Here is a 14,718-nt window from a genome sequence, read left to right on the forward strand (position 1 = left end):
TCAACTGGGTAAGAGGTGTTATATTTATAGCACATTGCACTTTGTCACTATGCTCTATGAGGTTAAGGGTTAAGTGACAGCATATTTTCAGAAAATGGTAATTGTGACCTAGGTCAGGAAGAGGGGTTTATAATCTTGTTATATAAAAATTTACTCATTTATGTCTTAACATCTTGAAACAGAATCAGTCTTATTGTTGTGTTCACTTTTTTAATTTGGGTGGATTTATTTATTCAAAATATTATTCACTGGAAATACAAAGTGCTCATGAATCATATTCTGGGACAGAAACATTAATTTGGAACTACAGAGAATTCAGACATGGACATTTTTGGATTATATATTGTGATTAAAGGTGTTAACAGGTACTTGTTTGTTCATAATTACCAGAGTACTGTAATTAGTAGGGTATCCATTTTTAAATTGAAATTAATATTGTACCCATTTAGTTCATATAACCCCCCAACATGTTTCCAAGTTCAGATCAAAGTTTAAAACTGGTGATCTCAGGAGCAAGTGAGACACAGAATAAGGAGTACAGTTTGAGGTTCGTGGCATGTGACATTGATCCATCATAGACCTCTGTCTACTGATCATATATTTTTGTCATGTGTGACCATTTGGCTATATACATCAAACAGTTTCCTTATCTTCTGTTTATAGTAACTGTCTATGACATGTTTCCAAAACACAGATGGGTTTCTTGAAACTAAAACCATGTGTCACAGATTCATTATAGTTTGATACATATTTATGTAGCAGACAGTCTATTTTGCAAAAAACATGGTACCAACTATTAAGTGAAACAGGCTTTATCAATGTGACTCGTGGATGTTATATGACTAAAAAATGTTAGAGGAGAGGGATTTTGTTAAACTGAATAACCTGTTGCATCAGGAAAAAGATAAATCAAAAATGCTTTACAAATTTTGAAAGATGAATTCTATAGTGATGTAATGCAGTATTCAGAATTTGGTCTTAACAACCTTTCAGCGAAAGTTAAACATGTAATTTAGACTAGTTAAAGTTAATGTTGTGTATAAATAATTTATAATTTTGTATTGTGTCTGTATTCTTGTACTAATCCACATGGATTTAGCCATTTTGTGGAAAGAATTTTAACTAAGTGCAGATCCAGGTAAGTAGCTGAAGTAAATGTATGTTTTTCATACAGTTTTCTGTAATTATGGCATGTGATATATAGATTACTCTTTTATGCTTATATTGCACTTTTTTTTACAACTCATATTATTAATAATTATGCATATACTTCGGGGGTCGGGGTGACATATATGAACTTACAACAAAGCAGTTCAGGCTCACATTTAATATAATTTCCCTTTGATCGGGTACCCAGATGAGTTTTCCTAATATTTTGACACCTTTGATTGTGATGCTTCAAAAGATTATTGGTACATCATCACACTTAAGGCCACTGGCACATTAGCACATTAGAGAGTACAGGCACGACAACACATTCAGTATTGGAATTTAATTGGAATTTAATTGGAATACACTGGAATTCAGTTGGGACTTTATACATTTAGACTTGTAATAGAACTTTTTTCATTTTGTATTCTAGAGAAATAAATTATTTGTTTAATTTTTCAAAACTTGTTGGTTTTGCTCTTTTCTGTTACTTAGTTTGAGACCATTAAGTTGTAACAAAAGCAATTTGTATTTTGTTATATCTGCAGGGTTCCAAAAGCTAGAACGAAAGGTAATGCGACCATGTCTGCAGAGGAGGAGAGAAAAGAGCTAGAACGGAAACAGCAACTGCAGCGGCGTAAACAAGAGTTCACGAAAGCAGCATCAAGGGGACTTAATGCTGATGTCCTGATAGAGTCTATGTTTGGCAAGAGTGATAAACCAAATCCAAAGGAAGGTAATTTGTGCTGCTGGTTGTGATTCACATCTTGCAGATAGCGGGATAGATGAAACGTTATAAGATTGTTTTCAAATGTTACTTGCATGAATACATTTCACAGATGAATTAATACTACTGACTGGAAATAAACAGTGTGTGATATAATTGAGGACCTTAACCATTTCAAGCATTCACTGATTTAATTCAGTTTTTGTTGGATGGTAACTTGACTTGTTTGACAACAGATGCTGTTTGGTGAAGATTTTATGATCTTTAACTCTTTGTGACAGTTAACACATTAACCCCTGGCGACGAGTTAACGTGGCAGGAGGTAGTAGTCTACTGCAGTGTCAAGGTCATGCATGGTACACTAAAGTGGGTGGTAGGTATTATAGAAAGGTAGACAGATGTAGCTCTACAATGATACCAAATAATCGGGAAGTTCTAGTTGCACTACAGAATACAGAGGGGAAAACCTTATATTTTTTTTAACCTGATTTTTTTCTTCCCAAAATTTGCCTGAGGTCAGAATCTGATTTTGTGTCCAGATTTTGGACTTTTTGGTCTCTGATCTTAGGCAGACCGGTATGAACTGCAAGCAGACCTTTTCAAAAAATAGGATAAGATGGGCGTTTGGAATAAAGAGGGGTCTCGATACGAAAATAATGGGTCCTTTAAGCACACAAAAAAGACACACAAAAAAAGAACTCCAACTTCTACCCTTCTGCTCATGCGCGAGCCAAATAGCCAAGAAAAACAATGTTTCTAACACATATAGGCATTAGGTTATTGAAAAATTACTTGGAAGTTGATGTCCTTGGATGAATTCAGAAATAGCTTTCAAAATTTGTTTCCTACTCAAATTTCAGGCAAAAACAACAAAATCCTCCAGGGGTTAATGTGTTAAAGGTGATATTTAACTCTTTGTTAGATGGCAAGTTTATTTGTAACTTTTTTTATATTTTTAAAGTCATACATAATTGAATGAAGTGCATGAATTTCTTAAAATAATAGGTCCTTACCAAAACAGATTATTTTGACATTTTTAGCCTTGAAGATACAAAATATTTTTTGATTGACACGAGGAGATTGAGCCGAATTTAATTTTCTTTGCATTGGTTCTGTACATCTTTTGGCATCTTATTATTGTACTGTTTTCTTTTTGACTTTAAAAATATTATTTTTGCTGGATTATTTCCCATGTAAGTTCTTTTTCTTCACTTTGAGATCTATTTATTTTATAATTTTTCAATATGTTAATAAAATCCCATTCATTTGTCAGCTAATGATTCATTGATTACAGAGGATGGTTTTGGGGACTTTATGGGAGGTCCAAATGGGGCTGCTTCTGAATCTGTGCAAGGCAGCCAGAGTGGGAGTGGCCATCAGTCAAACATTACCATGGTAACCAGTTCATTGACAAATGTTGCCACTGGGAATATGACCTCAGCCAGTAATAGTGGTGTCCAGCAAATCTCCCAGCGATCACCCAGTAACACTCCACCACAACAAGAAAAGAAAGGTAGCACAGTGATATTTGTAAAGTCACAGCATAGAAACATTTACTAATTCAACAGTAATCTCAATTTCTAACCTTGTTTTGTGCATAGAATAGGAAAATGGTTAGAAATTTAACTTTGCAGAAGATTGAGGTTAACCAAGATTTTCTTAAGTTATGACCCTTAACATACAGTGTAACCTGCCTTAGTTGATACCTCTATATACCTGTTTATTGTGGACACTTTCATAAATTCCCAAAGATAATACTTCTTTAAATGTTGTTTATACAGAAGACACCTGTCTAATGCAGACAAATTATGGTATTATTTTTTCAACAGGTTTCATATAGTAGACATTGTGGCTTTAACATGTGCTTATTTGCCTCCCTGGTACATCACCACCAGTATTATGCCCATTTTGTTATGACAGTTATCTACACAGTGGACAATGACCAATATCCAATATGTCCCATTAAATTATATGTTTCTTGAGTTCTAGTTTCATAACTGCTTTGATCAGATCAAGGTGTTTAGCTATGGTGAGATACTGGTAAACGAAATTGAAGATATGAAGTTGATGTAAATTAAACATTGCATTGGTAACTAGATCTGACTGAATAATAGAATAATGTTAATAGTGTTTCTTATATGTCAAAGCTTGATGTATAACTGTAGTGTAGAATATTTATTTCAGTTTCAGTAATGCACACAAGTTTGTCCACTTCCAGTTTGGGTCATACGGACATTACAACACCCAACTTTTGGGGGTTAGTGTAATCTTTAGTTTATAAAGGAAGATTGTATATTACATTTAGGAAAAGGTGATATAGAGAGCAACAATTTTACTTGTTAGATTTGACCCAAACTCATACTGATGACATTACCATGGGATATAATCAAATAATGTGACAATGACCTTAAATTTTACTGTTATTAGATGACTTTCCTGTAATTTTAATTTTAATATTATTTCTTGACCTGGATGAAAAATCCTAGTGCATGTTAGTGCATTAACATTGTCTATACATTTCTTGTTTACTTTTTAATTTATTGTGCATTTCATTGTTTAGTTTTCCTGCTAATGAATTCTGACTTTTCAATGCAGGATTTTCTTTCTTATTGATAGTATGGTAAATTTTTAGCTCACCAAGTTAGCTTATGGTATGGCTATGCGTCCAGTTTGTATTATGCTTCATACACCTGTCGGGGCCCTGAGTGGCCGAGTGGTCTAAAGTGCTCTCCGTTACGGATCACTGCCATCTCACCTCTGTCTGCGTGGGTTCGAGTCTCGGATTCGGCTAATGTGGGTATGTGAGAAAGCTTGCCAGTAGCTTCTCGTGGATCGGTGGTTCTTTCCGTGGTTTTCCCGGGTTCTTCCTCCACCATTAATACTGGCCGCCATGTATAGCCTATCGTGTGCTGAAAATGGCATTAAACCCTACAACAACAACATACACCTGTCAAATATTGCTTTTTACCACTTTTGAGTCCATATTTTCAATTTGATTTCAGTCCAGCTTGGAATACAAATTTATATCAGCAAAATTTCATATGAGTTCAGTGATGAATGAGATCTATGCATGTTAATGAGGTAATCTTGTATCTGATTGGTTGCCATTCTGGAGACCATATTTGAGGCTTGTTTTCAATCAATCTTGCAATGTGTGCTTATATCATCAAGATCTCTGACAATTTTCCTGGTTGAGCTTTTAAGACACTAGAAGCCATAATTCTGATCCAATTTTGGTGAAACTTAGAAATGTATCTAAATCTGCTTGGTCTTGAATAAGTTTAGTAATTATCAACATCCATGCATATTAATGAGGTGATCTTGCATCTGATTCATTGTACTGGTTACCACATTTCAAGCCATACTTTTTTTTTATCTAATGCAAGTTCAATAATGTATGTGATCAGCACATATTCATGACATGATCATGTGTGTGGTTGGTGGAGTTTCTTTTACCATTTTTGAGACTGTAGTTTTCATCCAGTTGATCAAACTTGGTCACTAGGCTTACATCATTACGATCTTGGATGACTACACATATGAGCAAGATCCATGCTTATTAATGAGGTAATTTTGCATCTGATTGGTTAAGCTTGTCAACACTGTAGTAACTCTGTTTTTGATCATATTTTTATTATCACACTCGGTTAATAGGCTTGTGTCATCCTGGGATATAATATGCTTTTTTATGAGCAAGCTGTACAGTATGAAAAGAGCTGATCTTGCACATGATTCAGTGAGTTTCTTTTCTAAGAAAACATATTGATGTCCCCAGTTTTAATCAGATTTAATAAATGTATTGATGTCCCCAGTTTTATTCATATTTTAATGTATTGATGTCCCCAGTTTTAATCAGATTTAATAAATATTTTACTATCCTTAAGATGGTGGATGATCTTTTTTTTTACTTTGAATTAGACTTGTGTATATTTATAAAGGTAATTTTGCATCTGATACGGAGATTTATTTGTTACCATTCTAGAGTGTGTATATTTGATATAATTTTGATTAAACTTTGTAAATTATCAAGATGTTTGATGGGTTTGAAAAGAATCAAGATCTATACATTGATGTAATCTTGTTTCTTATTGGCTGAGCTTGTTACTGCTATGGTGATCAAATTCTAGTCAAAAGCTGATTATTTGCATGGATTTTTTTCTCCTTTCTGTGCCACTGTGATTAATAGCTTCATTACTACATTGCAAAAAAAAATTATGTTCCAAAAACTGTACAATAATTTTAGGATAGTGCTTTTTTAAAAATTTGATTATAGTTATCTAATGTGTATTATGTCACATTAATGACAGTTTCTTCCAGAAATGAAGAGATTTTTATTTTCATTAACTCATTCCTTGCACAGATTGATACAGTGAACATTACTGGGTTGTGGGTACAGTAAAAACATTACAGAACAGTCATATCTAACAAACTTTAGAGCATAACATCATTAAATTAATGATTTTAATGATTGTGAGTTTATTTTCAGCTATTTTGGTTTCTCTATCAAATATATTGCCTGATCACATTACGTTAGGATAACTTTCTTTGCTACCTCCAAATGCAGCCCTTCCTATACAACAGAACATCTTTTGGTATATATATATATATATATATATATATATATATATATATATATATATACACACACACACACACATTCTTGTATTTGGTGGATATCAATGACTCGAATATGGAACTGCGTACCAAGGACATTTGTTCTGGCAATCTTAGAGTGAAATGAAATACAGTTTCTGGCAATAAATTAATAGCAAATGGTGATGTTTCAATAAGGGAACTGTATGATCATTTCTAACCAATATGAAATTTAGCAACGTAAGTGAAGATGTGCACATTTACACAAATATTCTGTATAATCCCTGCAGACTAAGGACACATAACTATTGACCACAACATGGAAACTATCTTGCAGAATGAAAATGAATAGAAACATTATACAGCTGTACATGAACTGTTCAGACTATGAGGGTTGGTGCACTCAGACATACTTGTGGTTTTTTTTTTTCATCTCAGAAAGATCTCTGTTTCCAGAATAAAAGGCTGATCACATTATGATTATCCCGTCTCTAATTAAGGCATCAGTCTTTAATTGTTATTTCATACAACAATGTGGTAGGCTGGTGACTCCATACTGTTCATAGATGTGTTTAGATGGAAGCACAGCACTGGGATTGTTAATATGCTCATGTATCAAAACATGTATTGCTATATTGTAAGTGTGCATAAATTGATAATATCAAGAACAATTTATATATGACATGAACAATCATAAACCATCATATAATTCATGAAATCTGAAACTGATTTTCTTTGTATTATGATTCAGTTTGATTTAATTGTTTCACATTAGTTAGTATGTATGAAGACTTGTTTGTTAACTTTGACTTTAGAATTTAATGAACAATTTTACACTGTCTGTAGTATTTATTTAATGAAAGCCAACAATAATTTTCAAAAATCGTGTAGACTCTCGACTGTGGTGTACCATGGTCAAAGAAGATATCTTTATATACATAAGATCCATATAACGCTTTTGTTTTTTGTTTGTTGTTTCTATGTGGTTGCTTTTTTATCATTAGACTAACAAACGTGGTTAATAAAGCCCCGTTATTTTAAAAAAAAAAAGAGATTTGGAACTTTTATGACAGATATAAGACTCTATGCTCGTATATTTTCACAATTAGTAGTTTGAACCATTTTCATCGACAAGAAAAACAAACCATGGAAAACTTGTATGCATTTTATAAACAGTTAGTAGAGGCTCATTGATTAATTTTGTGGTGGGTTTTTTTCAAGATTAACTTGATTTGTCATTTCATATCACCTGAAAACTAAGTTTAATCTCCACAAATGAATAGCAAGTTTTCCCATCCAAATATGCTTACAAACAGACCTCTTAGTTGAATATGAAACCGTTACAGCTGGATAGAGTAATTATCTTAAAAGGAGTTATCATGCAAATATGGAAATGTGCACTAAAGAAAATAAAAGAATAAGAAAAGAAAATAATAAGATGTACTGTAGAGACATGTTTATTGTAAATTTAGTTAGCATATTATTGCAACTAACAAAGCATTAACTACAAAAAAGTTGTTTTATATTCAGAATAATCTTTAAACTCATGAAGGATACTTGGAACGGTTTACTTGTCGATACACTAATAATGATGCCATTAATTTATTCGTAGACATTTTATTTCCCAAACCAAGTAAATATATTATGGAAATCAAAAGAAAATTAAGCATCATATGATCTTTTGTGAAAGGTAGCAAAAGAGTATTTTGTGGTAAAACATATAATTGAAGCTTAAAGTTGACCATTGAAATTGATTTTGCACTTACTGGTTGATAAAAACATAACGTAGATGCTGACAGTATCAGAAGCCATTTTGCAAATTAGGGCTTTATCTCTATTTGTTAGTATTTTCTAGAACAGGGTATGAGATCATTCTCAGTGATAATTGTATTCAACACTTTCATGTTCCTACAGATTAAAATACAACCTCAAAATCTGAGTCACTCTTCAACATCAGAACAAGAAAAGTTTTTGGGGCCCTGAGTGGCCGAGTGGTCTAACGTGCTCTCCGTTACGGATCACTGCCATCTCACCTCTGTCTGTGTGGGTTCGAGTCTCGGATTCAGCCAGTGTGGGTATGTGAGAAAGCTTGTCAGTTGCTTTTTCGTGGATCGGTGGTTCTTTCTGGGGTTTTCCCAGGTTCTTCCTCCACCATTAATACTGGCTGCTATGTATAGCCTGTTGTGTGCTGAAAAATGGCATTAAACCCTACAACAACAAGCAAAGTTAGTATTACTACTGTTACTACTAATTTAATGATATTGCATTTTCTTTCTGTTTCTTGTGGCTTTTTACCTATGGAAAGGGTATGGCTTCTTTCTAGTCCATGGTGTAAGACATGTATAACCTAATTGGTCATGTTCTCCAATAATACTATAGAACAATCAATACTTGATTGAAATGGAAATAAGTCACTTTAAAAAAATCTGATGTATTTATTCTTACCAACATAGGCGAACTCTTTGTCAAGTCTTCATTAATTTGCATTTTGGACATTGATGATTTTATGCTCCAAAAATGTAACATTTCATGCCCAAAACATTCTAAAGGTTAGTTACCAACATGTTACATGTAAGTTTACTTTAGTGGAGTAATTTTTGCTTCTCCCAGTTGGCTAGCGGATGTAGAGATGGCCTAATCAGCCTTACCCTGTGTTGTAAGAAGTGACCAATGGAAGCAGGGGCTGTCAGTGGCTCAGTAATTTGTTTGTTGGACTAGTGATGGGTTGACTACTGTGGTGCGTCTTTGGGCAGGCATGCTACTCCAGTTATTTGGTATTTATATAAATTACTTGTGCTGATGTACCTTAAAATGCCAAAACAAATCAAATCCGTTTTGCTTGGAATGTATGTCATTGTCAGGGATGATATTAGTCTCTCTGTCTACAATGCTGTCACCTCCTAAACAACTGGGTTGAAATTTAATATTCTTTATAGTACTGTCAACTCTTGTTACAATAACCAAGCTCTTGTTCAGCCATTTTTTTTGTAGTAGCGAATATATTGTTTTAAAAATCATCTCTTTAATTTCTAAAACTGGTCATATTATGATCGTTGTAAACCATTGGGTCAGTGAGAAGAATATGTCGGCTATATAACTCTGTACTTCATTTTTAATATTGTCTTACTTATTTTTAAATCTTATACACATTTTCGTACATATAAATGTCGTTACAAATGGCATATTTGTATGTAATTTTCTGACACATTACAGGTCAATATGCATGTCTGTTACAGGATAATGCTGAGTCAGAAACTGAATATTTGGTAATAATGATAAACGTCATCAAGTTTAGACAGAATACAAATATTAAGTTTTAGCAAATCTTTCAGTGAGTACTGAATGTAAAATTTGTCATTTGTGAACGATCTGAGAGAAGGATGTTTTTTGTTTCCTTCCAGGTACATTGGTATGAAAGAACTTTGAATCTTATATCTAAATTTGAAATAAAATATTTTTGATTCATCCATATGTGATGGTTCAGTATAAAACTGGTCGAACTCAGCTATGCTGCTGACTTGACCTCTGTTTAATGTTGGTTCTACATCACAAGTATTCTATCGCAGCTAATAGGACATTGCCATGGAAACAGCCATCACTGGCTTTGCTAATCAGGCCTAAATTTAGAATCGATTTGCCTTGCCAATTTTTTTTGGAAAAGGTAACAAGCTTGTTATATACTGATATTTTTAATATTATGCAAAAGGAGGAATAACTAAACTAAACTGCTGAAAAAGAACATGAAATAATGACAACTTTTAGAAGTGGGTGAGGTATAAACTTGACTTAGATGTGATAATACAAACATGAAGTCAAAGACAAAGTATAATGCCATTGTAATACATACATCAGAATGGAAATCTCGTATTAAAGGTCACTGGCCACCTATATTGTACAAACGTATGATATTATTATAGTTATAAACGAAACACATTTGTTTTATGTATGCACACCATAAAAATGTTTAATTAGACTAAAACTCCACTTTTTTAAATGAAAAAATATTCAACAATATCTGTAAACAATTGGTAGTTTCTGTGTGCCCATGTGTGGAATCCGGGGTGACTGTGTACTTGGATAAAAATGAATTACTTTTGGTGATGTTTGTTTGTCTTGGGGTTATGGGTGTGTGCAGGCAAGGTAATGGTTGCCGTAATTTGCAGACCCAGTTTCAAATCTAGGTAGAGTACAAATGTAAAATCTTCTAACCTATATTATAATATTCTTTCTCCATGTCTACAAATTCACTTCATAGTGTCACTCATCCTCCTGTACTATCCAGTGATAGCATTTTCTGCTCTGGTAGGACTGCGGAGTGACAGTGTACTTAGATGATAATTAATTACTGAGTGGATATGTGGGTGTGTCTGCTACGCATAAATATTTATATCAGCAACTCTGTGGCATCCTTGTTTAAGGATCTAAACTTGGTCAAGGGGTGTGTGTATAAGTGTGCCGTAACTTGTGGACACTGGTTCAAATCTCAGTAGAATAAAACATTTTTCAGTCTGTATTATACTATTGTTTCTCCACGTCTAAACAATCACTTCATATTATCATGCATCCAGTGGAGTTGATAGTTGGGATACATATCTTTATTCAATTGTAAAATTTTAATATTTATGTCTAGATATTTATACTGTTACATGTTGCTGTCATTAACATGTGAATGAGTAGTCATTAGAACAGGCAAGGCACTCAACAGCATAGGTCCTGTTCTTATCCGCTTATTAACTTATTTATATTTGGGGGTGGGGATGGCCATGTGGTCTTAAGCGCTCACTATTTCATTTCACTGCCATCTCAACTCTGCCTGTTTGGGTTCGAGTCTTGGGTTCAGCCAATGTTGGTACGTGAGAAATTTTGCAAATAACTTGCAGTGGGTCGGTGTTTCTTTGCAAGGTTTTCTCAGGTTCTTCCTCCACTTTCTGCTGTAAATAGCCTGTCATGTGCTGAAAAATGGTGTTAAACCCTACAACAGCAACTTCATAGGGTGTGGCTTGAAAAGTCCCTTATCCCGGCTTATGCCTATGAGGATGTCACACATGCTTTTTTTATAAGAATGGGCTGAGTGCATAACATCTGCAGTGGCTTCTAGGATGAACAATATTGATAGTTTCTGAAGTTGATTTTTATTGCCAATTATTTTGAGAAGAAAAAAGGAAAAGAACTTTGGCTTTCATCAATTCATTATGGTACCTCTGCTTTCTTACCGCAAAAAGGAATGTTTATTAGTGTTCTATGTATTTTATGCCCTGTTCCAATGGACAATAGTTTGTAGGTCCCAATCATTTTGGCCACTGGAGACTATGGAAACCTTTGTAGAGACAAGCTATGTAATCTGTAAATATTACATTGTTTTTGTACAAGAGTTTCTGTAGGTCAGTAAAAATGCACAGTTTTACCTTTCAACGTTGCCACATGTTGTTTATATATGGCACAGGATGAACTTTATCTTTTCAACCTGCATCCTTTCACCTCAGCAATGCACATTCACGATAATGATTTTACCTAAAGTTGAGGGACCTTTGAAATCATCATAAATGTATTGGAGGTGTGAAGTAATAAGTGTCATTTATATGCCTCTGAAAATATTTGTACGCACATATGCATTTCCTCATGCCTAACCATAACATACCACGTACATTTTCCATCTATCTGTCTCTCTCACTTCTTGTATTAATCTATGAACCACATGGCTATAAGTAATTTGAAGCATAACAAGAAAGCCTTCACAAATGCTAAAAGCTTACCCAAAACTGGTGTTTTTTTTTTTTTTTTTACTGCATTGGTTATTGTTAGTCTGGAGCAGTTTTCATGGATTCCGTAGTTGGCACAAAGTTTGAATATATAGACCCATATATGAAGACAATATACCCCATGACAATCAAATGTATAAACTGAGTAAATGTGCATTATTATGGGCAGGTATATAATATTTTAAGTGTAACATAGACCAGTTCGAACTTTAAACACTAACTGTACACTAACTGATTTCCAGTTTTTAAAATGAACTCTCTTTTGTGTAGTGTGCGTGTATATTTTCTTATACTAAATGAATAAATTAAGAATGTTTATTTCCACTTTTCTTCACCGTTACGGATCACTGCCATCTCACCTCTGTCTGCGTGAGTTCGAGTCTCAGGCTCAGCTAACGTGGGTACGTGAGAAAGCCTGCCAGTAGCTTCTCGTGGGTCGGTGGTTCTTCCCGGGGTTTTCCAGGGTTCTTCCTCCACCAATTATACTGGCCGCCGTGTATAGCCTATTTTGTGCTGAAAAATGGCGTTAAACCATACAACAACAACAACAACAACAACATTTCCACTTTTCTAAATCTGCAGAAGTGTGAGTTACAAGCATCCTTTTACATATTTTTACATAGTATTAACCAATCATGGCAACATGTGCAAACATAGAGAAGAACTTGCAATTTGTATGTCACCTGTGCTGTGATATTTAAGACTGCATCCAACATTACTTAGTCTCAGTTTCTTGCATGATGGACACTACTGCATTATCAATCACACTGAAATATTTTATGCTGATGGAAGCAAAATCGCGAATATCTTTAAAGCTGGCATTGTGTGTGATTCATTAAATTTTGTTGCATCCATATTTTTTCAGAAAGTTGAGAGACTGACCTTACAAATTGGACTCCATTCATCCATGGAGTTTGCAATTCTTAAGTTTGAGACACTCAGAATTTGTAAGTTAGCCACCAGGAGGATGGGGGGCATATTAGTTAGAGAAAGAGAAAATTTGGTTTGCTCAAATTGTATTTTGCCTGAGGATTGATTCTAAGAACATGCGAATGGGAATAGATTACACATACATGTCACTACTATGTATATCTGAGATACAATTTGGTAACACTGTTATGATATTTGGAAATAACACACTTCTGCTTCAGTCAACACTTGAGGTGAAGGAGAAACAATTCTGATGATTAGCTGATCGCTTGAAGAGGGCAGTTTTATTATTCATATTTTTATGTAACTAACCTTAGATTTATAAAAATTAAATTAGAAAAAGATTTTCGTCAAAACGAAAAGTTGAATCCATCTGTTTGGTTTAGATTTTTAGATGACATATTTATGATCTGGAACCATTCAACTGAAGAACTAAAAATATTTATTGATCGCCTGAATCATTTTCATCCGACAATTAAATTTACTTATACTGCATCAAGTACGCAAGTTTCATTTTTAGATGTAAATGTAATAAAAAATATTGATAACACTATCTCTACAAATATTCATATCAAAGAATATCCACCAATATGTAGAATATTCTTCATGTCATCCCATGTCATGTAAAAACGGCATACCATATAGCCAGGCCAAAAGATACCGATGCATTATTTCAGATGATTGTCAATTACAAAATTCTTTGAATAAATTACGAACTTATTTCCAAAATAGAAATTATCCTACATACATAATTGATTCTGCACTGAACAAAGCCCTTAATCTTACTCAACATGAGGCTTTAAACACAGCAGAATGTAAAATAGAGAGAGATGTAATTCCTTTCACAATACAATATAATCCTTCATTACCTAATATAGGTCGTATAATTAATAAATATTATAGTCTCCTAAATTTATCCAATAAAACTAGCATCAAATCACTTTTCAAAATTAAACCAGTTCTCGCTTATAGAAGACCCAAGAATTTGCAAGATTTTTTAATCAGAACTAAACAGACGGAAAATAAAAAAATACACTTTTCGTCATCTAAATGTAACAGCCACCGGTGTTCTCAATGTGCAAACATAAGAGAAAGTACTTCTTTCAGCAGTGCTAATACAAAAGAGGTATTTTCTCTATGCGATAACACTAACTGCATATCAACTGATGTGATTTATTTAATAACCTGTAAAAAATGTAGCATGCAATATGTTGGACAAACACTACAACAAGTCTCTAAGAGAATGAATAATCATCGCTTTCACATAAAAAATTATAGAGATCCTCAGTTTTCCTCTAATGTTTCAACACACTTTAACACCAATAATCACTCTCTACTTGATTTTTCTTTCATGCCAATAGATATTGTGCATGGTGACATAAATAGACTCATAAAAGAAACTTATTGGATTCATAAGTTAGATACTCTGTATCCTAATGGACTTAATGCTAATGCACTATATAAAATTGTATAATTTACATTGATATATTGTATATCCTTTATAACAATATAATTATATGTATGACTGTTTGTCTCTAGTTTATTTTATTATTTATATAT

The 14,718-nt window shown here is 33.5% G+C and overlaps 1 protein-coding gene across 2 annotated transcripts in view; it reads left to right on the top strand.

Annotated features, from left to right (window-relative positions):
• The window catches only part of LOC149775790 (synergin gamma-like), a 160,037-nt gene that overhangs the window by 35,429 nt on the left and 109,890 nt on the right, over window positions 1–14,718 (top strand). For both annotated transcript variants that reach the window (XM_089943378.1, XM_089943379.1), the window contains exons 5-6: window positions 1,698–1,885; window positions 3,171–3,389. In XM_089943378.1, the coding sequence (XP_089799504.1) occupies window positions 1,698–1,885; window positions 3,171–3,389 (407 nt within the window). The remainder of the gene's footprint in view (window positions 1–1,697; window positions 1,886–3,170; window positions 3,390–14,718) is intronic.

The sequence above is a fragment of the Sinohyriopsis cumingii genome, chromosome 19 (assembly GCF_028554795.1).
Source record: "Sinohyriopsis cumingii isolate HCF-2022 chromosome 19, ASM2855479v2, whole genome shotgun sequence".
Taxonomy (NCBI): Eukaryota; Metazoa; Mollusca; class Bivalvia; order Unionida; family Unionidae; genus Sinohyriopsis; species Sinohyriopsis cumingii.